The sequence below is a fragment of the Panicum virgatum genome, chromosome 2N (assembly GCF_016808335.1).
Source record: "Panicum virgatum strain AP13 chromosome 2N, P.virgatum_v5, whole genome shotgun sequence".
NCBI lineage: Eukaryota > Viridiplantae > Streptophyta > Magnoliopsida > Poales > Poaceae > Panicum > Panicum virgatum.
The window spans coordinates 9,999,696-10,021,980 of record NC_053146.1 but is presented as its reverse complement, the minus strand read 5'-3'; the positions used below and the strand labels follow the sequence as shown (position 1 = coordinate 10,021,980).

The 22,285-nt window shown below is 47.2% G+C and overlaps 2 protein-coding genes across 4 annotated transcripts; both read left to right on the top strand.

Annotated features, from left to right (window-relative positions):
• Positions 1-11,742: 11,742 nt before the first annotated feature.
• On the top strand, positions 11,743-16,524 carry LOC120659716 (IAA-amino acid hydrolase ILR1-like 9). The gene is made up of 6 exons (XM_039937943.1): positions 11,743-12,178; positions 14,649-14,774; positions 15,038-15,352; positions 15,487-15,615; positions 15,689-16,128; positions 16,225-16,524. The coding sequence occupies exons 1-5, from the start codon at positions 11,837-11,839 to the stop codon at positions 16,058-16,060; spliced, it is 1,284 nt and encodes a 427-aa protein (XP_039793877.1). The 5' UTR covers positions 11,743-11,836; the 3' UTR covers positions 16,061-16,128; positions 16,225-16,524.
• A 1,398-nt stretch (positions 16,525-17,922) lies between these two features.
• On the top strand, positions 17,923-22,251 carry LOC120659714 (IAA-amino acid hydrolase ILR1-like 7). Of its 3 annotated transcripts, none has more exons than XM_039937942.1 (5): positions 17,923-18,387; positions 19,170-19,295; positions 20,218-20,532; positions 20,663-20,791; positions 21,825-22,251. In XM_039937942.1, exons 1-5 carry the CDS (start codon positions 18,016-18,018, stop codon positions 21,954-21,956), a joined length of 1,074 nt encoding a protein of 357 aa, XP_039793876.1. In that variant the 5' UTR covers positions 17,923-18,015; the 3' UTR covers positions 21,957-22,251. The 3 variants fall into 3 exon arrangements, with proteins under 3 accessions (XP_039793876.1, XP_039793874.1, XP_039793873.1); XM_039937940.1 differs by lacking the exon at positions 21,825-22,251 and adding an exon at positions 20,933-21,580 and having other exon boundaries at positions 17,932-18,387; positions 19,170-19,265; XM_039937939.1 differs by lacking the exon at positions 21,825-22,251 and adding an exon at positions 20,933-21,580 and having other exon boundaries at positions 17,933-18,387.
• Positions 22,252-22,285: the final 34 nt, after the last annotated feature.

Genomic DNA, 22,285 nt, shown 5'->3' with positions numbered 1-22,285 from the left:
TACATTGTGTTCGGGGATAATGGAAGAGGAAAGGTACGAGGACTTGGCGCTGTTCGAGTTTCTGATCGCTTTACCCTGAGAGAAGTTGCTTTGGTGTCGAATCTTGGCTTCAATTTGCTCTCTGTTTCGCAACTTCTTGATGAGAGGTTTGAGGTTCGTTTCAAGGAGGGTTGTTCGCGTGTTTTGGATTCCAGAGGAGATTTGGTTTGCCGGATTATACCCCGCGATCGGGTTTTCTTGGTTGAGTTCTCTGGAACTCCTCTTGGCCCTTCTCGTTGCTTGTTGGCTGGTCCTTCTTCTGATATATGGAAGTGGCATAGGAGACTTGGACATTTGAGTTTTGACTTGTTGTCGAGACTGAGCTCATTTGGCCTGATCCGAGGATTGCCCAAATTGAAGTTTGAAAAGGACCTTGTTTGCCATCCGTGTCGCCACGGGAAGATGATTGCTACTTCTCATCCGCCTGTTAATCAGGTGATGACCGCTCACCCTGGAGAATTGCTACACATGGACACAGTTGGTCCTTCTAGGGTGATGTCAGTTGGTGGGAAGTGGTATGTTCTTGTGATCGTGGACGACTTTTCTCGCTATTCTTGGGTCTTTTTCATGAGAACCAAGGATGAGGCTTTCGAGTTTGTTCGAGACTTGATCTTGAGGTTGAAAAACGAGATACCCCAGGCCATGCGAGCGATTCACAGTTATAATGGCACAGAATTCAAAAACACTCATTTTGACGCCTTTTGCAGTGATCAAGGGCTTGAACACCATTATTCTTCTTCCTACACTCCACAGCAGAATGGAGTTATAGAGCGGAAGAATCAGACGCTGGTTGAGATGGCGAGCACGATGCTCGATGAGCATAGGACTCCTCGTAAATACTGGGCTGAGGCGGTTAACACCGCTTGTTATGTGTCCAACCGCATTTTCTTGTGTGCTTTCATGCACAGGACCTCTTATGAGTTGCGGTTTGGACGCCAGCCCCGTGTTGACCATCTCAGAGTTTTCGGTTGCCGGTGCTTTGTGCTGAAAGATGGAAATCTTGATAAGTTTGAGTCTCGCTCGTTTGACGGCATTTTTCTCGGTTATGTTTCTCACTCCAGAGCTTACCGTGTGCTGATTATTGATACTAACATTGTCAGAGAGACTTGTGAGGTCATGTTCGACGAGACTGCACCGTGCAATTCTTCTGTCTTTGAAGTTGCAGGAGATGATGAGCTCGGCACCTCCATCTTTGAAGATGAGGAGGAAGAAATTGCGGAGGGTGAGAGTGAGGCTACCACGCGTGCTGTGGACCCAGTTGCCTCCGCCACGAGCTCGGACGATTATGACGGCCCCGATTCGACTACGTCTACTTCACGGGGGCCGATCGAGCAGGTGACTCAGGCTTCACCAGCTGCACCTGAGGAGACACCAGCTTTGGTTGAGGAGGAGGCTACTTTGACAAGGGAAGCACCGCGACACATTCAGCGCCGCCATCCACCTCAACAGATGCTAGGGGATCTCAACGAGCGAGTCACCATGTCCAATGTAACAAGTATCGCTGGCTTTGCTCATTCAGCATTTGTTGCCTCTTTTGAGTCCAAAGATATTGGACACACTCTTTCTGATTCTAATTAGGTCAATTCCATGCATGAGGAACTTGAAAATTTTGAAAGAAACCAAGTTTGGGTTTTAGTCGAGCCTCCACCTGCTTGTAATCCCATCGGAACGAAGTGGGTTTTCAAAAACAAGCAGGGTGAGGATGGTTTGGTTGTTCAAAACAAGGCTCTTCTTGTTGCCCAGGGGTTTTGCCAAAAAGAGGGTATTGATTTTGAGGAGACTTTTGCTCCCGTTGCTCGTTTGGAAGCTATTCGAATCTTTCTTGCATTTGCTGCTTCCAAGGGTTTCAAAGTTTTCCAAATGGATGTTAAATCTACCTTCTTGAATGGTTTTATTGAGGAAGAAGTTTATGTGAAGCAACCCCCTGGTTTCAAAAATCCCAAGTTTCCAAATCGTGTTTATAAACTTCAGAAAGCTCTTTACGGTTTGAAACAAGCACCTAGAGCCTGGTATGATAGATTGAAAACATTTTTGCTGGCTCAGGGTTTTAAAATGGGATGTGTGGATAAAACTTTGTTCCTCATGCGATTTGGCACTGATTTTCTTTTAGTTCAGATATACGTGGATGATATTATCTTTGGTGGCTCTTCTCACGCTCTTGTCTCCAAGTTTTCTGAGCAGACGTCCAGGGAGTTTGAGATGAGCATGATGGGTGAGCTGCAGTTCTTCCTCGGGCTGCAGATCAAGCAAACTCCTCAGGGCACTTTTGTCCATCAAGCCAGGTACACTAGAGACTTGCTGCGGAAGTTCGACATGAGCGACATGTCTCCTCATCCGACTCCAATCAGCACATCGATGGAGCTTGATGAGGACTTGGACGGCGAGGCGGTGGACTAGAAGGAGTACATGAGCATGATTGGCTCTCTCCTGTATCTGACGGCGACGCGACCGGACATCCAGTTCGGCGTCTGCCTCTGTGCGCGCTACCAGGCTTCTCCGCGCACCTCCCACAGGTAGGTGGTGAAACGCATCTTCAGGTATCTGAAATTCACCCTTGAATTTGGTCTTTGGTATTCTGCGGATTCTTCTCTGGTTTTGGTGGGCTTTTCTTATGCCGATTTCGCTGGGTGTCGTTTGGATCACAAGTCGACATCCGGCACTTGTCAATTTCTCGGTACATCTTTGGTGTCTTGGTCCTCTCGCAAGCAGGCTAGTGTAGCGCTTTCTTCTACAGAAGCTGAGTATGTTGCCACTGCTAGCTGCTGCTCCCAGATACTTTGGATGAAACAAACATTGCAAGATTATGGCTTGAGTTTCGGTAGGGTTCCTATCTTTGTAGACAATATGTCAGCCATTAGCATTGCAAAGAACCCTGTCCTACACTCCAGAACCAAGCACATAGATATCAGATTCCATTTCCTGAGAGAGGACACATAGACCTGATCCATGTCCCTTCAGAGAGGCAAACCGCAGATATCCTCACCAAACCGCTAGAGCAGGACACATTTGCTCGCTTGCGAGGGGAGCTTGGGGTTTGTTACCCCTTTTGATCGCTGACTTTTATTTGGATAGCTTTGTAGGTCTTTGTTTTTTCTTCTCTTGGTTTTCTAGGTTTGGTAGTTGCATTGTGCATATGCATTGTACATGTTTGCATTTTGCATTGTCTCACTTGCACTAGCATTTTTGTATACATTGATATGATCTTCTAGTGCCTGCTAGTGTGAGTTGATAAATTTGATCATGTATAGCTTGCTCCACTGTGTATATGACATCATCTGAGTTAAGCTATTTTGATTTGAAAATCTGAAAACATGATCACCCTGTCTTGGCTACTATCATGTTAGGGCGTGTTGATATGCTTTGCTATCTTATTCATGCTAGTGTAGCCTTTCGTTCAGCAATTCATATTTGAAGTGATCTAAATCTGTTAAAATTGCTTGAACTGCTCTTGAAATGGATTGAAAAGATCCAGGTGGGATTGCTTGTCGCACTGATCGAGCTTTCGGGACGGCTCACTTTGCACTTGTGAGAACCCGGGCAAGGCTGTGCATGACTGAAACGAGTGCTTTAAGCTTCTGATTGTCTTTTGGCATAGTCTTGGCCTCGTTGCTAAGTAAAGCATGACAAGCTTTCAACCCCTGGCATTAAGAATTGCTTGATATAAATTTGATTGAAAAATGAATGTTTGGGACTTGTTTTTGGCTGAGTTTGGATCACATGTATGAGTATGATTAGCAATGCTTTCCATTTCCTACTTGTTAGTGCTAGATCATGGGTGACGCTTTTATTTCTTCTAAACTGAACTTGCCTAACTCTAGACTGATTTGATATACCCTGTTGAGCTAGATGCAGGTCTTGTTTATGGATGCACACGTGCTTGTGACTAGATGTTACTCATATCTTTGTATCCCTAAATGCTTTCACTTACACCTCCTGCATTACATTCATTGCATAGCATCTGTTTAGGGGGAGTCTCAGCTTCCGGGGGAGCTTTAGGTCTTTTTAGGCTTGATGTGTGCATGTGCCAACAAGGGGGAGAATTTTTGGGAGAAGTGATCGAACAAGGGGGAGACCTGTTTGTTTTTTAAAAAACTTGTTGTGCACAGGGCTTTGAGAGTGCATCATTTTGGGAGAGTTGTACTTGTGAGAGGGAAAAACTTTACTTGGGGAGTGTCTGCTTTGTTTCTGGCTCCTGGTTTTCCTCATTTTCCTTCCACTTCCAGCATGACTGCGTCGAGCATTACCTCTGTCTTTGAGGAGTCATGTTTTGGCTTTTGATCGATTGCGTCGAGCCGTTGCCCTTGTCTTAGGGGATCGATCTGTGCTTGAGTAAGTGACTGGTCTTGCCTTTCTGAGCTTTGTGTCACTTGCTTGAGTTCTTCACTTTCTTGCTTTTTTTTATCACTTCTCTGGTTACAGGTGGTGTGTTGACAATGCACTCATCAAGGGGGAGATTGAGGAATGAGAGTACTCTATCCTGCTTGTGATGAGTGAAATTGTCAACCGTGCGGTGTGATCATGCACTTGGTCTTTGGATTGCAGGTACACGGGCGTCGAGTGTCGACGGAGAGTTGCCGTGGAGGAGCTCAGATGGGACGGCAGCTATGGCGTCCACTCCTGGATTGAGGGCGCAAGCAGCGACGGAAGACGGGTTTCTTGGTTTGATCCACAAAACCAAGGAGGTGGATGGCGGTTGAAGACGCCAAGTCGTGGAGGCACGGGCGTCGGTCTCGGGACTGACGGAGGCGACGGGCGTCGACGACGTCTAGGGCCTCGCTGCGGGCGAGGAGGTGACGGGCGTCGGGCGGCGTCTAGGGCCGTCAGAAGGCCGAGGCGGGAACGGCGTCTAGGGCCACGGCGTGGAGGCGGGAATCTTCCCGCGCGAGGAGTTTTGGCGGTTTTCTCAAAACCGGCCACCTACCCCGGGTTTGGCGGACCCTCCAAAACCGCGGACCAGATCTTTATCAAGATGGCGGCATCGTGGAGAAGACTTCGTTCCGAAGAAAGAACCTCAGCCGTCAGATGAGATCGTGTACAGGGGGATACTGCAGACCAACCGGTCTGACCGGTCCATGGAACCGGTCTGACCGGTCTCCGCGGGTATAAATACCCCTTCACTTGTATTAAGTTGGGTGGCTTTTGTAACTCGTCCGTGAATTGCTTGTTCCTCCAGGCCGCCGCCCCTGTGTCTCTCTCCCCCCGTTCTTCTCTTTAGAATAGGATTTGGCTATGGATTCGTAAGACTTTGTATTGGATTTGATTGGGAAAGGAGGCCCCATCCTCCTTGTGCCCTCTAGGCTTTTGAATTGATCCAATCTCGTCCCTCTTGTGCTCTTTTGTGATGGATTTTCATTTCATTTTTGGTGCACATGATTGCGACGGTTGGTAGAGTTCTTTGGAGTGATTCCCGTGCCTCTAGCCTTGTTCCTAATCCTCTGGAATCACGAGCTCTTAAGAATTGGAGTTTTTGAGGTCTAGAGAAAACCCCAATCCTTCTCGATCTTCCCTCGAATTCTCAAGTTTCTTTGATCTTTTGGGAAAGATCTCTTGGGGATATGTTCGCAGGTTAGTTGCGGAGGTATCCTCCAAGTTTCGCTGGATTTAGATTTCATTTGCTCGATTTTCATCTCTTGAAGTCTTGTTCTCGGGTTTTTCTGGGTGCGACCGGTCGGACCGGACGGCAAGACCGGTCAGACCGGTCTAGACCTGTTCTGGCCACGACCAGTCAGACCGGTCCGTTGCACCGGTCAGACCGGTTCAGGCAGACAGTTCTGCGATTTGCATCGTGTTGGCTCTTTTGCTTCCGCGCAGCTTCCTAGGGCTTTTCACTATAAGATAGCTATTCCATAGCTACTCTCTTATTTCCTAGGAGTCGAGGGCTCGTGGTGATTTTTGGTATATAGGCCGACGGATCGATTTCGAAAAAAAATTTGATCGGCTCCCATTCACCCCCCTCTGGTCGCCGGTTTCGGTCCCTCGGACCTCATAGGCCGGTTTTCACTCTGAGGGAGGTAGGTTAGGTAGGAGCCGTTGACTGTGTTGACGCGCGCGTCCTGATCAGCTACTCCTAAAATGCTTTCTGGCAAAGGTAATAGTAATAGGGCAGCTTCCTCAGTAGCAACAAAGTGGGTAACAGACTTTTTTTTTTCTTTTGAAATCGTCACACACTTTATAGTACATCTCGTCATCTCATAACATATATAAGACCGGCTGACCACTCCTCGCCGTGTGTGCACGCTGCTGCCTACTTCGCTGGGAAGCACTGAATTTTTTGAAGGAAAAAAACCCTATCAGTGTATTTCGGTCGCCTTTCTATTTCTTTTTGCGAGTACAGAATTTTCGTTTTAGTCCTCTAAAAATAATATAGTTTTGTTCCAAAAAAAAGCTCCACACAACTGCGTTCTCACGGGACGTGTCGATGCGTTTTGGCTTGACCCAGCTGCCCCCGGGTCATCTGTAACCGCTATCAAACTAAAGGGAAGAAACTTCTGAAAACTCTGAACATCTTCCTCCTCGCGGTTTCCACGCTGCTGCTCCCAAATTCCTTTGCTGATTCACCCAGTCCTCCCACCGGTAATGTGTGCCGAGGATTTTGGGTTCTAAGCTCGGAGAATGCCGGGCGCCTTCTTCAATATTGGAAGCCGCAACGGGAGCACAATGGCAATAGTCCATCATGCCCGCCATCCACCTCACTCCCCTTACTTTGTGGTTTTTTTTTCGCGAACGTGCCTTAGCACGTATTTCATTAAGAGGGAAGCAGATTACAAACAAAACTTGATGCTAGCCAAACAGTAGTTGACCGGCACAAGCACACAAAGGAGTAACAACAGAGAAAAAATTGAAAAGAGGCCAACGAAAACAAACAGCCACAGCACTAGCAGAACGACGACCACAGAGCAGAAGACCTCACCAACCCGCCAAGACCCACGAAACAAACTAACACAGATGAACCTACAAGAAGAACAACATCACCGAGGCCGCCAACAGACCACGAACACAACCAATGGGTGGCCAAGCATCCACCAGAAAAAGCAGCTCCACAGTGGCAAATCATCCGCCAGAGACGACCAATCAGCAGCGCAAACACGGCGGCAAAGCATCCGCCAGAGAGTAAAAAGGGCGGCAAAGTATCCGCCGGACCGAGCGAAATATGGGCGGCAAAGCATCCGCCATCACAACGACGGCAAAGCATCCGTCAAGGTAGCTGCAGCGTAAGCAGACCAAGGTGATGAAGCATCAATGGAGCACGGTAGGTAACATCCAAAAGCCGACCACCCTGAGCGTGAAAAAGTCCCAAGACGACGCCCTCAACAGGGACCATGACGCGCAAGACGCCAACGTCGTCCGTCCGAGCACCGGACATGGTTTTCACCAGGGAACCAATCTCAAAGCCAGGGCGGATCGCCGATACCGTAGCCCAAGGCAGTCCCGAGGACGGCAGCCGAGATGCGAAGACCAGCAGAGGAGGCATAGGAGGTGTCCATGGCGACGCCCCCAACAGGGACATGACGCACTAGGCGCCATCGTCGCCTGTCCGCAGCACGGACATGGTTTTCACCAGGAGCAAGAACCTCCATGCCATGCCGAGCCGGCATCCAGGCTCCACAAGGGCGGCGCAACCCCAGTCCACCAACCACCAGTGGGGCGGCGGCGGGGACACAGGCCCCCGGCCTCCCAAGCGCCAGGGGGGCGGTGGCAGCGAAAGCCGCAGGGCGGCAGCGTGGCAGCGCCCCTCGGCACGGCCCCCTGCGGCGGCGGCGTGACCACGGGCAACCATGGGCCCCGGCGGCGGCGGCGCGACCACAGGCCGACCACCCGAGGCGGCGGCAACGCGGCACGGCCACGGGCCGGCCACCCGAGGCGGAGGTGGTGCGGCCAAGGGCCCCCGCCCCGGCGACGGCGCGGCCACCGCACCCCGCCCGGCAGCAGATCCGGCCATGGAGGGCCACGGGCCGACCACCCGAGGCGGCGGAGGCGGTGCGGCCAAGGGCCCCCGCCCCGGCGACGGCGCGGCCACCGCACCCCGCCCGGCAGCAGATCCGGCCATGGAGGGCCCGGATCCGGCGAGGAGGAAGCCGGGACCAGCCCCGGCGGCCGGCGGCGGCGAGGTCGGCGAAAACCGGGCAGCGGGATGAAGAAGGCAGCGGGAGAGAGAGGAGAGAGCGTGGGGGCCGAAGCCGACTTCAGCTAGGGCACGGGCCGCCGCCGCCGCCCGGACGGAAGCCGGCGGCGGCGGCGGCCACTGGAGGCGGCCCGGGGGGGTGGGTGGACGGCGGCGCTCGGAGCCCCCCGAGTCGCCCAGCAGGAGCGACTCGTGGGGTGTGATTGAAAGTTGAATAACTCCCTCAAAAGGTGGTTTATCGCTGCGTGCTGTGGAGCATCATCAGAGCGAGCGACGGAGATGAACGGCCCTTTACTTTGTGGTTGACGAGGATGTGCTTCGTTCCCGTATGAACTGCATTCCATGCAGCCGTGGCAATTGAGTACTTGAAGAAACATGCACCAGCAGGTGACTTAAATTTTCTTTCGTTTGGTTTTTCTAGTGCCGTGTGAGGATCTGTGAATGCATAATGCCATTTTATTCTTAGTTTAGCTTCTTTTATGCAGATTCTTCAAGGATACCGAGAAGTAGAGATTGTTGATGCTTAACATTTTGATATGTGTAATGAAAAATGGATGCGGATGAATTTTTGCAATAATATGTTGTGAATCTTTCGTGTAGAAAACTACCATTGCTCAGAGTTTTGGCATAAAGAAGGTAAATGCAAGATAGCATAACCAGCCCACTACAATTTACACCCTTGAGTTGAATTTTGAAAGAATTGGTACCCAAAAAAAAGAGGTACATGCATAAAAAAGCGAAAGATATTGGGCTTGTACGCAGTTGCACCCAGCTACTACTCTCAACCGCACCAGCTTTGCCGCTTCCATCACCGGGCCCGTGTCGGGCCCATTGTTGTGCTTTGGCCTTTGGGCCGGCATGGACACTCACCTCGCAGGTACTAGCTAGTAGGACTTGGCTGGGCATATGCCAAGTAGGATTTTCAAAATTCGATGTCACGTCACCAGTAATATAAAAAGAAAATCATACATGGCATATTAATTAATGAGAAAGAAACCCATGTTGAGAGTAGTAAAAGTGTGGGGTTGATGTGACTGTATTTAATTTAGGCCGTGTTTAGATGTGTAAAGGCAAAACACAAATTTTTTGTAAATCGCTTGCATAGTATACTAAATGTAGTCGAAAAATAAATCGCATTATACAAATGGACTGTAAATCACAAGACGAATCTAATAAGTCTAACTAGGATGTGATTAGACACTAAATTGCTACAGTAATGCTACGGTAAATATGCTCTACTGATGGATTAATTAGGCTCATTAGATTCGTCTCGTAGTTTACAGACGAGATCTGTAATTAGTTTTGCGATTAGTCTACATTTAGTACTTCAAATATTGAAGATTCTCTTGCAAAAACACAAAAACGCAAAATGTAAAGTGAACTAAACACACCCTTACTTGGGCCTTGTTTAGTTCCAGCGCAAAAATTTTTTGCGTTGGAATCTTACTAATTTGAAGTACTAAATGAAGTCTATTTATTAAACTTTTGCACAGATGGATTGTAAATCACGAGACGAATCTAATGATGCTAATTAATCCATGATTAATCAATAATTAGTGAATGGTACTGTAGCATCACTGTTGCAAATCATGGATTAAGTAGGCTCATTAGATTCGTCTCGCGATTTACAGCCCATCTATGCAAAAAAGTTTTGTAAATAGACTTCATTTAGTACTCCATGTATGTGTCGAAACATTCGATGTGACGGTTTTTTTTTGTGTTTACGGGGTTTATGGGGTGGGAACTAAACATGGCCTTACCAAAATATGTGAAGTTACCAAGGATCATTAATTATATGTGAACGATTGCAAGTGGCAACTAGTAAAAGTTCAATAGCAATCAAAAGCACAGACTTCCAAAGCTATCCAAAACATTATTAGAATTTTGATGAGTGCACACATCGGGACTTCTTTGTTTTAGTTTACTGTGCAACTAGGTTTTATGTAAACCTGTATATATCACAATTTGGAGACTTCATAGAAGCCTCCTCCGATAGATTGTATCTCCTCAAACCATTAACACGACGGTGTGTGTCCATACGTGTATGTGAGCGCATGCATCTATACCATCACTTCTACTAAAATGATTTTTCAGAGATGAATAAAAACATACTTTTAGAGGTGATACATGCCTTAAGTTATCGCTGCTACAAATACTATTTGTAAGAGCGGATAACGCGGCTGCCCTCTAGAAATGAATTTTCAAGATCGGGATGCGGCTGATCAAATAAAAAAATAAAAACATCACGCCGCAGCTGCAGCTTCAAGCCGCTCCCGCTCCCCGCACCGGTGCACGTCGCGCCGGTATGCGCCGCGTCGCGCTGTGCTCGCGACGCGCCGACGCATGCTGTCGTGCGCTGCATCGCGCCGCTGCTGCGCCGTCGGGGCGGTCTCCTCAAGCCGCGTCGCGCCTCCGAATTCCGTGTCGTGTCGACCACCTCAAGCCGCGGCGATCCGAAGGAAAGAGACAAATAGAGAGAGAGGGAAGAGATAAGGAGAGAGAGGTCTGGCTGATTGTGTGACTTATTGCCACGGTCGCACGCTTTTTGAATTTTGTAAGAGCGGGCCACGCCGTGATCGGCCCTTAGAAATGTATTTTCAGAGATGGATCGTTTGCTATAGTAGGCATATTTTTTTTAGCAACGGATTACTTTTTGATTCACCCCTAGAAAAGCGGAGACTTGCTACAAATTATTTTTGTTGTAGTGCGTGGTTCGCAAAAATAATTACAGAACCTTCTAAAACAAAAGCAAATAAACGAATTTGGCAGGAGGAGTCGATGTCAAGAAACAAGATACTGAAGAGATGTTACGAGTAACAATCACACCCGAACCAAAGACCAACCTAGCATAAACAGTACTCCAACAGCCTTGCCCCTTTTGGGGTTGAGATGTAGCCGCGCACTCCATTTTCTCCTCGAATGAGCTGTCACAAATTCAATGGACGAGATCGTAGCGCACTAGTTCTTCACGTTACTAGTCTAGTACGTAACACCATTCTCATTTTGACGTGGCCTCACCGGCCAAAAGGCTTGGCTTTTAGCTAGGATTTGAGAAGAACTGAAATCAGCTAGCTACGGCTGAAGAGACGAAACGCATGAATGTGGTTCGATGAAGCCAGCAATGACACCGACTACTGTTTGTCCATTTCCGCATCTACTCGTGCCCAAACTCAGACGCCGCCATCTAGCCCTTTACAAAAGGGCGATTACAGTTTGTTTTGGCATTTTTAAATGTATAAATTTTAGCATATATCTAAATAAACATAGTTTATATTTATATATATAATAAAATTTATGCACTCAGAAATACCAAAACGATCTATAATTTAGATCGGATGGAGTATCTGATATTTCTGCTTAATCGGCTAGGTTGATAAAATTTTGTTATCATACAAAATTTCAACTTTGATCTAAATTCATTCATGGGCACTTGGCTCGTACACTAACCAAGAGAAAACGACCCACAACCATACGTCCATACTAAATGAAAATTTTCACATGCATGCCGATGGAATCTTGATAAATCCGAAAATCCTGCTTTATCGGCAACCTACACTAGAATTTTTCGCGAAGGCCGAGCGCGACCGATCAAAGCTGTCGTTTTTAGTCTCGGCCGGCCGGTTCGGCTTCACCACTCGACGCCGTCTCCGAGTGATCTCCTTCCTTCCGCCCGCCATGGCCGCCGCCCGCGGCTCCGCTAGTTTCCACCTCGTGCCGCTACTGCTCTACTCGCACCTGATGATCGCCCTCGCCTCGCCGGCGGGGGAGCTCCTGGCCGAGGCGCGGGCGCCGGGGTTCGCCGCGTGGCTGCGCGGCGTGCGGCGGCGCATCCACCAGCGGCCCGAGCTGGCCTTCCAGGAGCACCGCACCAGCGAGCTCGTGCGCGCCGAGCTCGACGCGGCCGGCGTCCCGTACAGGTGGCCCGTGGCCACCACCGGCGTCGTGGCGACCATCGTCGGCGGCGGCCCCGGGCCCGTCGTCGCGCTCCGGGCCGACATGGACGCTCTCCCCGTGCAGGTCCGTCCGTCGACCGCTTGTTCTTCCTGCTGATCCCGCAGCGCCGCCGTCTTGATCTTGTCTTCTTGTGCGCAGTATAGCCAGTAGGGTTTGGTAAGGGCGCAGCTGTGAGTACTAATGCTCACAATCAATTTTAATTCACCATCCGTACATTCTTTTTGTTTTGGATTTTTATTTCACGCAACCCTGTTCTTCTGAGGGATTTCCTCTGCACTACTTCCCTATCACTGACGTGTGGAGTCGGACCTGCCCGTCAGTGACCCAACTGCAGGGTGAAGTATGCAGGGTGAAGTACTGCAGAGGATCCTCGGATGTTCTGAGTATTCTGAACATATGGTCAGGCTCAAGCAACTATTATGGCTCTAAGAGCTTGTTTGGTTCAGACCCTGACAAAGCTGCTTGGCCCAGGCAGCAATCCCAGGCGTCCGATTTCGTCGGCCTAGGGTCGGATGGTGCTGCCTGGCTGGTGAGCTGCCTGGCAGGCAGCAACCAAACAAGCCCTAATTGCCTGACCTAGCCTATAGACTATAGCGTTTAGAGGATGCAATAATGCAAGGTTGTATGATTACCTGGATCAATTTTCAATTTTTTTTCACATCTTGTATGGGATTTCTTAACATGGAGATGAGAAAGACAACAGATGGCTTATAATGACTTAATAAGGAGAATCAGTTTGAGGCGCCTCAGTTCGTATCATCTGTTTTGCTTCCACCTATATAACTATTCTCATTCAGAATTTTCTGTTAACTTAGCTCAAGCTACACAATTTCGTCCAATTGTTTGTACAAATGATTATATCAAGAAATCTGCAGCGGATTTACACAGCTTCCATAATGTGAAACCAAAATGTCAATTCGGCATAATCTGAAAAACAGAGCATCTTTGCTGGGAAAAAAAACAGAGCATCAGAGCTACTAGGAAAACAATCACTCCCCACTGGCATAGTTTGCAGTGCATCCATGTGTGGAGTCTCAACTGGCACCATAGTATCCATATGCCCTTGTAAAGCTAGCAAAAACCATTACTATACAATGGGGCCGCAGTTCTTGCGGATTCTGTGCTTGGCAACCTGCTCGTTTATGCAATGGGGGCGCTTAGACTGCCAAAAGGGACACTTGCAGCATTAGAAGGGAAACGCAGAACTTTTGTTTGGACAGGCTCTGAACATGCCAGTGGTGCGCACTGCCTTGTTGCGTGGGAACAGGTGTGTGTACCAAAGGAACTTGGAGGGCTAGGCTTGAAAAACCTGAGTGTTCAAAACCAGTGTTTGCTACTCAAGCTGATCCACAGACTGCACCACCCCGGTGCTTCCTCCTGGGCGCGATGGGCGCGACAGCATGTCTGCCTTGCGTCGCTCGACGGTGAAGTTCAGGGCAATCACTGGGACACGCTAAGGGAGCTCCTTCCTCTGTACCGAGTCATCACAACTGTTCGGGTGCACAATGGCCGATCCACATCCTTCTGGGACGACTCATGGCTGGGGGACGAACCGCTGTCTGAAATTCACCCTGCACTGCACAGCCACGCAACCAAGCCACATGCCATGGTCGCAGAAGTGCTGCAGCTTGGGATCGACCAATTCCTCCAGTCCAGAAGAACAAGAGCCGCTACAGCTGACTACACTGCCTTGGCCCCGCTCCTCGCCACTGTGCTACCTGGCAGCGGCGAGGATGAGAGGGTCTGCAAATTCCAGAAGCCCGACGGGAGCTTGAACTCTTCGTCGCTGTACAAGGCGCTCATGGCTACCCACACTCCATCCTATGAGTTCGCTAGCTTCGTTTGGAAGAACCGGGCACCGCCCAGAGTCCAGTTCTTCGTGTGGCTACTCATGCAACGACGCATCCAGAGCCGGAGCAACCTCCTCAAGAAGTCTATCATCACGGATGACACTTGCGAGCTGTGCAAAGATCACCCTGAGACAGTGGACCACATCGTCTTCCACTGCCCAGTGGCGGCGGCCTTCTGGCGACAAGTTGGTTTCGAACTAAATGCACATGCAACCGTCGAAGCACTACAATCTCCCACAGCATCAAGCCCCACCCCGAATCCCCACGGGTCGGTTTTCCTCTTCCTATGCTGCTGGAACATCTGGAAGCACCGCAACCGGGTTGTGTTCGACGGCGCCGAGCCTTGCCTACAACGACTCTTGCGCAACTGCAACAAAGATGCGCGCCTCTGGGCATGGTGCCTGCCTAGGGCGGACGCTGGAGTAATCGAGTCCTGGTGTAACCTGTTTTCCCCCATGTAACAAACTGTAACAGATTTCACCCCCCCCCCCCCCCGATACCCCCATTTCTGCTATACAATCTGACTCATGAGTCAAATGAATGAAATATGAAAATCAGGTGGGGAAACTCACCCCCCCCCCCGGTTTGGCTGTCAAAAAAAACCATTACTATAATTTCCACATTCTTCGTTTACCATTTCCGTAAATGACTTATCACAGTAGAGGTATTTTGTTCTTTGGCAGGAATTAGTTGATTGGGAATACAAGAGCCAGGAAAAAGGGAAAATGCATGCGTGCGGACATGATGCACACACAGCAATGCTTCTGGGGGCTGCTAAGATACTTCAAGATCACAAGAGTGACTTAATGGTATTCTTTAACCAATTTGATGGACCTGAAAGTTCAGTGTGTTATGATGAAATTTAGAATGTTGTAAAACATCACCAAATCTTCCTATGCTATTAGGTTTACATCAGTATTCATGCATGGAACATCATGATATGTATCGCATAACAGTCTATATATATCCTAGGTTTCACTATTCTTTGTGGTTCCTGATGATTCAGGTCAGTTCAGTAGATCAATTACGCCTTCCATATTTATAATTAGTGTTGTTCTTGTTCGATTATTAGGGCACTGTAAAGCTTGTTTTCCAGCCAGCAGAGGAGGGTCAGGGCGGTGCATATTATGTCCTACAAGAAGGTCTTCTTGATGACGTGTCAGTCATCTTTGGCTTGCATGTCGACCCAGCCCTTCCAGTAGGCGTCGTTGCATCAAGGCCAGGACCCTTTGCTGCAACAGCATGTCGATTCCAAGCAACTGTTACTGGTAAAGGTGGGCATGCTGCACTACCCCACCAAGCCTTTGATCCAACTCTAGCTGCATCCAGTGCCATCCTCAGCCTTCAACAAATTGTCTCCCGGGAAATAGATCCTCTCCAAGGCGCGGTATATTGTCTGCTTACCATACTGTGGTGGTAGTATTTTCACTGACAGATAAATTCTGAACTTTTCTTTCAAAACTTCTCTACTACTGTTGAAAATTAAAAAGACTGGTACCTCCCTGCCTTTTGAACTTTCAGGTTGTATCAGTCACTTTTGTGAAAGGAGGAGATGCTTATAATGTTATTCCAGAGTCTGTGACCTTTGGTGGCACCTTGAGGAGCATGACAAATGAAGGTTTATCATATCTCATGAAGCGAGTTATTGAGGTATTTTTTTTTCTGACCTGAACTGCATTGTTTCTGCTACTCATACAATTGATGAACAACGCTTGTCTCGAAGATTGTAGGACAGTCAGCGGTACATCGCTGCACTGGCACTGTGGACTTCATGGTGGACAAAATGAGAACATACCCGGCTGTGGTCAACGATGAAGAGATGTATGCCCATGCCAAGGAAGTGGCTCAGAGCTTGCTTGGGAAGGAGAACGTCAAGGTCGCGCCGCAGCTAATGGGAGCGGAGGATTTTGGGTTCTACGCGCAGAGAATGGCCGGCGCCTTCTTCACCATTGGAGTCGGCAACAAGAGCACCATGGTGACAATCCATTCCACTCACTCCCCCCACTTTGTGGTTGATGAGGACGTGCTTCCCGTAGGAGCTTCGTTCCATGCTGCTGTGGCAATTGAATACTTGAAGAAACATGCATCAGACTGAAACTGAGTGCGAAAAATAGGCTAGTTTTTGGAACCTTTGGGCCTGCTGCAGCTATGCTTTTTGTGGAGGTGAGCTGAGTTTTCTTTAATCCTTTATCTGATTCTTCTACTGGCTTGTGAGGATCTGTATGTAACCGCAGGAGGTCATTTACTTCTTGGCTGTAGGTTTTTCAAGACAGGCAGCAGGTCTTCAGATGCTCAGGTGTCAGGATCTGCATGTTACTCTCATTGATGTAAAGAAAATGATGCAATCGCACAAACAAAATCTTCAAGAAATCCTACCCGTATCTTTTTCTTTTCTTGAATATAGATATCTTGTAATCTTGAATAGATAAAGGAGAGCCGCGCATATTTATAGTAGGAAGAAGAATACAGTGCGATTACAAAGTCTCGAGAGGTGAGCTATTACATCACTGAACAATCAACCCAATCGATAACATGACAGAGACGTATTCTTTGGTTGTTTGCCCAGATAATACCCGGTTACTGAACAAACTCATCAGCCTGCTTTCGTGCACATACTCTTTTCGCAGGGTCTGGCTTTTTTCAGATGCTGACTCTTGTCAGGCCAGAAGTAGTATGCCGGCCGCTTGCCCCACCCATCAGCTGTGCAAGGCGTAAGACAGCTTGTACGCAGATTTTACAGAGAACATCCTTTGAGATCACTATGCAGGCTAGGAAATCTTCACTGCCTTTGCAGAGAGGGATCTGAGAGTATTGTTTGAGCAGGCTAAGAAATCAGTTCATCCACAGTTTTGAGAAGCGTTTACCCTTTCAAAGTACATGGCTCTCTTGTTGAATTTTTATGCCATAGTCCATGAATTTTTTTTTGTCTTCCGTACGTTGAGGGCATAAAAAAAGAATTGGGGAACCCTGCACTGTGCACTCTCCAGGTTAACAGTATCTGACAAAGTCGCCGCCGGCTGTCTTCACTCCTCAGGGGGTGTTTAGTCGACGAAAAAGTTTGGATTTGAGTACTGTAAGCACATTTGGTTATTATTTGGTAATTAATGTTTAATTATGAATTAATTTGGTTTAAAAGATTCATCTCGTTCTAATCAGTTAAATTGTGTAATTAATTATGTTTTCAACTATATTTAATGTTTCATGCATGTATTCGAAAATTCGATGTGATAAGTACTGTAGAGAATTTTTTGGAACTAAACACCCCCTCAGTGTCCTTGCGCAGACAAGTGTCTGGTGCAGTGTTTCGCAAAAACAAAAAAATGAATCGTGCAGTGAAAGCCTCGCGGCGCTCGCGTCCATGAGACCATGACAATAGGGTGTTGGGAAAGCTAACTTTGTGTGGTTCGGGTTTTTAATTAATAAAAACCTCAACGAAAAGCTACTGTTATTGGAATGACAAATCTGTTGGATAAATTCCAAAGAAGTATATTTAAAATTTTGGCTACCAATAATTTTATAAGGTTTGTTTTGATAAATTGGAAACAATACGCCAGCCCCCTACCCCCAAGATCCATGGATACCCCTAAGCTCTCTCTCCATTTTTGGGATGAAAGAATGAAAAAAAAAGAGAGGAGAAAGATGAAGAGAAGGGGAGGAAGAAAAGAGTGGATATAAACTCTCTTTTTATTCGCGGGCTAGATTCGTCACTGCTTAGACTTCTTTTACTATACTTTTATAGTCTTATAAATATATTGAATTTATAAACGTATTTTAACAGAAACGAGTGGTAACCTCATTTTCTCTTACACAGGGATACACAGGGACCTATGATGTTCAAAATGCAAAAATGTGTTTTTGACCGAAGGGAAAGTGGAAAAAGTGTTTAAAGCTTCGATGAGAAGGAAAAAAGAAAAGAAAAGAAAAAAGGCCTCTTGAGAGAGCGCTGAAAACAGCTCACTCTCACTTGGGCTACCCAACTGATTGAAACAGAACGGGTTGCGCGTTCCAGCCATCACTCCTGACGTGTCGCCGGCCGCCGCTCGCCGCGCGATGGCGTCGCCTCCGTCTCCCCTCGCGCCGACTCCCCTCCTCCTTTTCCTCATCCTCCTCGTCCTGTCGCCCCGCCTCCCGGCGCGCGCCGCGGCGTCGCCGTCGCCAGCCCTCGGTGGCGAACTCCTGGGCGCGTGCCGCGCGCCGGGTTTCGCCGCGTGGCTGCGCGGCGTGCGGCGGCGCATCCACGAGCGCCCCGAGCTAGGCTTCCAGGAGCATCGCACCAGCGAGCTCGTCCGCGCCGAGCTCGACGCGATCGGCGTGCCGTACGCGTGGCCCGTCGCGCAGACGGGCGTCGTGGCGACCATCGCCGGCGGTGGCGATGGGCCCGTCGTCGCGCTCCGGGCGGACATGGACGCGCTTCCCTTGCAGGTCCGCGCCCTTGTCGATTGGGAGTTGGATCGGTCACGTCTTCTCTCTCTCGTATTGGATTCCAACTGATTTGTTGGCACAAAGATAAAAATTTTGCTTATCCTTTCATCTATTTTGGTCTTTTCAAGTGTACTTCTTAGCTTCATTTTATTAGTTCATTACTAATTTTTTTTAGATGAAGGACAAACCGGATTAGTTCATTACAAAGAACTTGATCAAGTACCCAATTGTTTTACCTAGTTTTTGCACAGTTCTATTTGGTTGCTATTTGACATGTTTTCTAATTTCAGTATCTCTGAACTCTTATACCTCTTTCTGTCTCCTGACTTGACTTCAGATGCCTTGTGCTAATTAAATATCTAATCTACCAATGACTTCGGCAATCGATCCAATTAGGTACACTAACCTAGAAGCACACTTGCCATTATAAATCCATTATTATCTTATCTAGCCATCTCAATTGTGTTAGGATATATTACATACCCTCTGCTTTGGATTCTATTCCTTGTCGAATCATATCGATCATGGGCTTGTTACTTGACTTAATCAAAGCAGGGGCAGAGTTTTGTTAAAATAAGATGAACAGAGAGTAATTTGCTACCGTTTTCATTTGTGAAATGGAACTTTTTACTTGTTAGTTTGGGGACAAGTTGGATGCAGTGCTTCCTGTGATGTTTTTTGCATGGCCAGTGATGTTTTTCCCCTCTTTTTGAAATACATAACATATGTCCTCGGTTGGGAAAACTGTCTCTTTGCTAATTGCTCTGCGATACATTTGGCAGGAACTGGTAGACTGGGAGCACAAGAGCAAGGAAAATGGAAAGATGCATGCTTGTGGACATGACGCTCACACAACTATGCTTCTTGGAGCAGCAAAAGTACTTCACTCTCGGAAGGATGATTTGAAGGTACCGGCCTATCAACCCGTGCTCTCGCACAGACTAATTAGAATTAATATAAAACAAGACTTACAACTAATAATTATTGTTATCTATCTCACATCTTCTTTCATTTATTACATATTCTAACACATACTCTAAAATACATTTTTCATTATCTAGTTGCAATAGATTACATTTTGTATCACACCTCCACGTGTGTTTGATATGTATTTTATTGAATCATTTGTTTGTGAATTGGTATTCTTATCTCTTCTATCATATATGAATACATGGTGATATGTAGCATTTTTATATAAACAATAATATAAATAATATATTAATAATGATAAAAATAGTAATTTAGAATTTTATATTAGTGCACTTTAATATTTTGTTATAATTATAATTTTAATTCAGATTTAAGGATTACTTTAATAACTTTTAGCAATGAGATAATTAGATAATTTATATGCAAATTTAGGATGTTATTTGCATTATTTTTATTATGCTATAGGTGGGTAATTTACACGAAGGTTAAGGGTTACATAGATATTTTTTATAATTGCAGAGGTGGATAATTTAGATATAAGTTTAGGTGGTTACTTTATTCTATTTTCATAATGGAAGGGGTGGATAATTTATTAGAAAAGATAACATGTCCAACGACTATTATGATTAGAGCTATCGGATTGATAGTCGGATGTTTCCGATTATTGTGAGAATTTTTAGGATTTCCCTATTCCTTAGAGTGTCCATCTAATCCTAGGTGGCTTCATATTAAGGCTTAAAAGGAAACTCCAATTAGTAATAGTGAGATGACCAGAACTTGTAATCTTGGATTGAAGTCTTCCATGCCCAAAAGAAAGAAAAATGGAAGAGGAATCATCAGCTACTCAAACAGGCTCTGTTCAGTGACTTGATTATCTTTTTGTGGTTTGACTTTTTGTAGGGCACTGTGAAGCTCGTCTTCCAGCCAGGAGAAGAAGGTTACGCCGGGGCTTACCATGTTCTGAGAGAAGGTGTCCTGGACGATGTGTCGGCCATTTTCGGCTTGCATGTCGATCCAAGCCTTCCTGTAGCCGCGGTTGCATCCAGACCAGGGTCATTTCTTGCAGCATCAGGCAGATTTTTGGTGACAGTCACCGGGAAAGGCGGGCACGCTGCGGCGCCGCACAAAGCTGTGGACCCCATCGTTGCGGCATCCTCTGCCATCGTGAGCCTTCAGCAGATAGTTGCCCGGGAAATTGATCCCCTCCAGGCTGCAGTATGTGGACAGCTTACTGAGTTTGCATTGTACATCTGTCTTTGCAGTCCATCTTGTCTCAACTTGTTCAACACATGCTCAGATGTTACTCTGACAATGGAATGACCTCCTCTTTGTTGCTTACCGTCAGGTGGTATCAGTCACGTTCATGAAAGGAGGCCATGCTCACAATGTCATTCCGGAGTCAGTAACCTTCGGAGGCACCTTCAGGAGCTTGACTACGGAAGGCTTTTCGTATCTTCAGAAGAGGATCAAAGAGGTAAACAATGGAACAATCACTCCATATCTCCATTTCACCTGAAACCAGGGAAAGCATCAGTCTGTAGTAGTGATCAAACAAAACTTTCATTCCTCTGATGCACTTATAACTGCAAATTACAACTTTGGACGCCTTTCAAAGATCATAGAAGCGCATGCTACCGTCCACCGCTGCGTCGCCACCGTTGACTTCATGGAGGAGGAGCTCCAGCCATATCCAGCAACTGTAAACGACGAAGGGATGTATCACCATGCCAGAGAAGTGGCAGAGGCCATGCTCGGGGAGGGCAATGTGAGGAGAGTCACCCCGTTCATGGGCGCCGAGGATTTCGCCTTCTATGCGCAGAGATTTGCAGGGGCGTTCTTCATGATCGGGGTCCGCAACAAGACCATGGAGATGGAGGCGATGCATCCCCTGCACTCCCCTCACTTTGTGATCGATGAGGATGTGCTGCCGGTAGGAGCTGCCATCCACGCTGCCGTGGCGATCGAGTACCTGAATAAACACGCAGCCAACGGCAAAGTGAACTGAACTTAGAAATGTGATGGATTGCTTCATTACTTGTACACAGATCAGGATACTGAAGGTCAAGCTGTAGTTTCGCCTTTGTGTTCTTTTCATAGTTCGGTTGCCTCTGGATTCCTGCACGGTTTCTGGAGAGGGAATTAAAGGAACATTTAAATATTTGGACTTCTCTCTTCCTGGTGTTTTATTGGGCTGTTCGATGCATTGTTTAACAAGGACATCTAAAATAATTTTATTTCTTAAAAATGTTTGCTCCGTGGATCAGCGTATGGACCGCTATTTCCTACTGTAACATATTTATAAAATAGATATTACAGTATTTTTCAAGACAAATAAATTGCGATAGTCATGCTTACAAAGCTAAATATCTACTATCTCTGTCCTAAATTATTAGTCATTTTAGTTTTTCTATGTACATAGGTTATGTTATGCATCTAGATATATTATGTCTAGATTATGCATATATTTTTGTTTGGCTGGCTGTGGCTGGTGGTTGGCGCTTTGGCAGGTGATGAAGTTGCAGGTTTTCTGCTTCAAGGATGAAGAGCATGATGTCGGGCTCGTGGAAGAAGAAAGGTGGCTGGACCAGGCTCGAGCTTCCCTCGGTGGCGGTGGTTGTCGACGACGAGTACATGCCTAGGAGGGAACAGTTTGGGCGTGGCCCCGGTCGAAGGGCGGTTGCCAATAACTTCATCTTGTTCTTTGGAGCATGTGTGTACTTCAACTCCAATCAAAACCATCGCGCTATGGGGCTTCCAGGTCAAGGAGATGCTCGTCTTCTTCTCCGACGACGTCGTCTGTCGAAGAAGATCTAGGTTGCTTCTGGTTGCAAAGGATTCAAGGGCTTGTTTTCAATATTGCTTTTCTTTGGGGTTCTTTATGAAGTTTGGCTGAGACAGATGTCTTTATGTCCTTTCTATACGCTTCTATCTCAACGAGTATTATTTAAAAAATGACGTCACTTGTTGA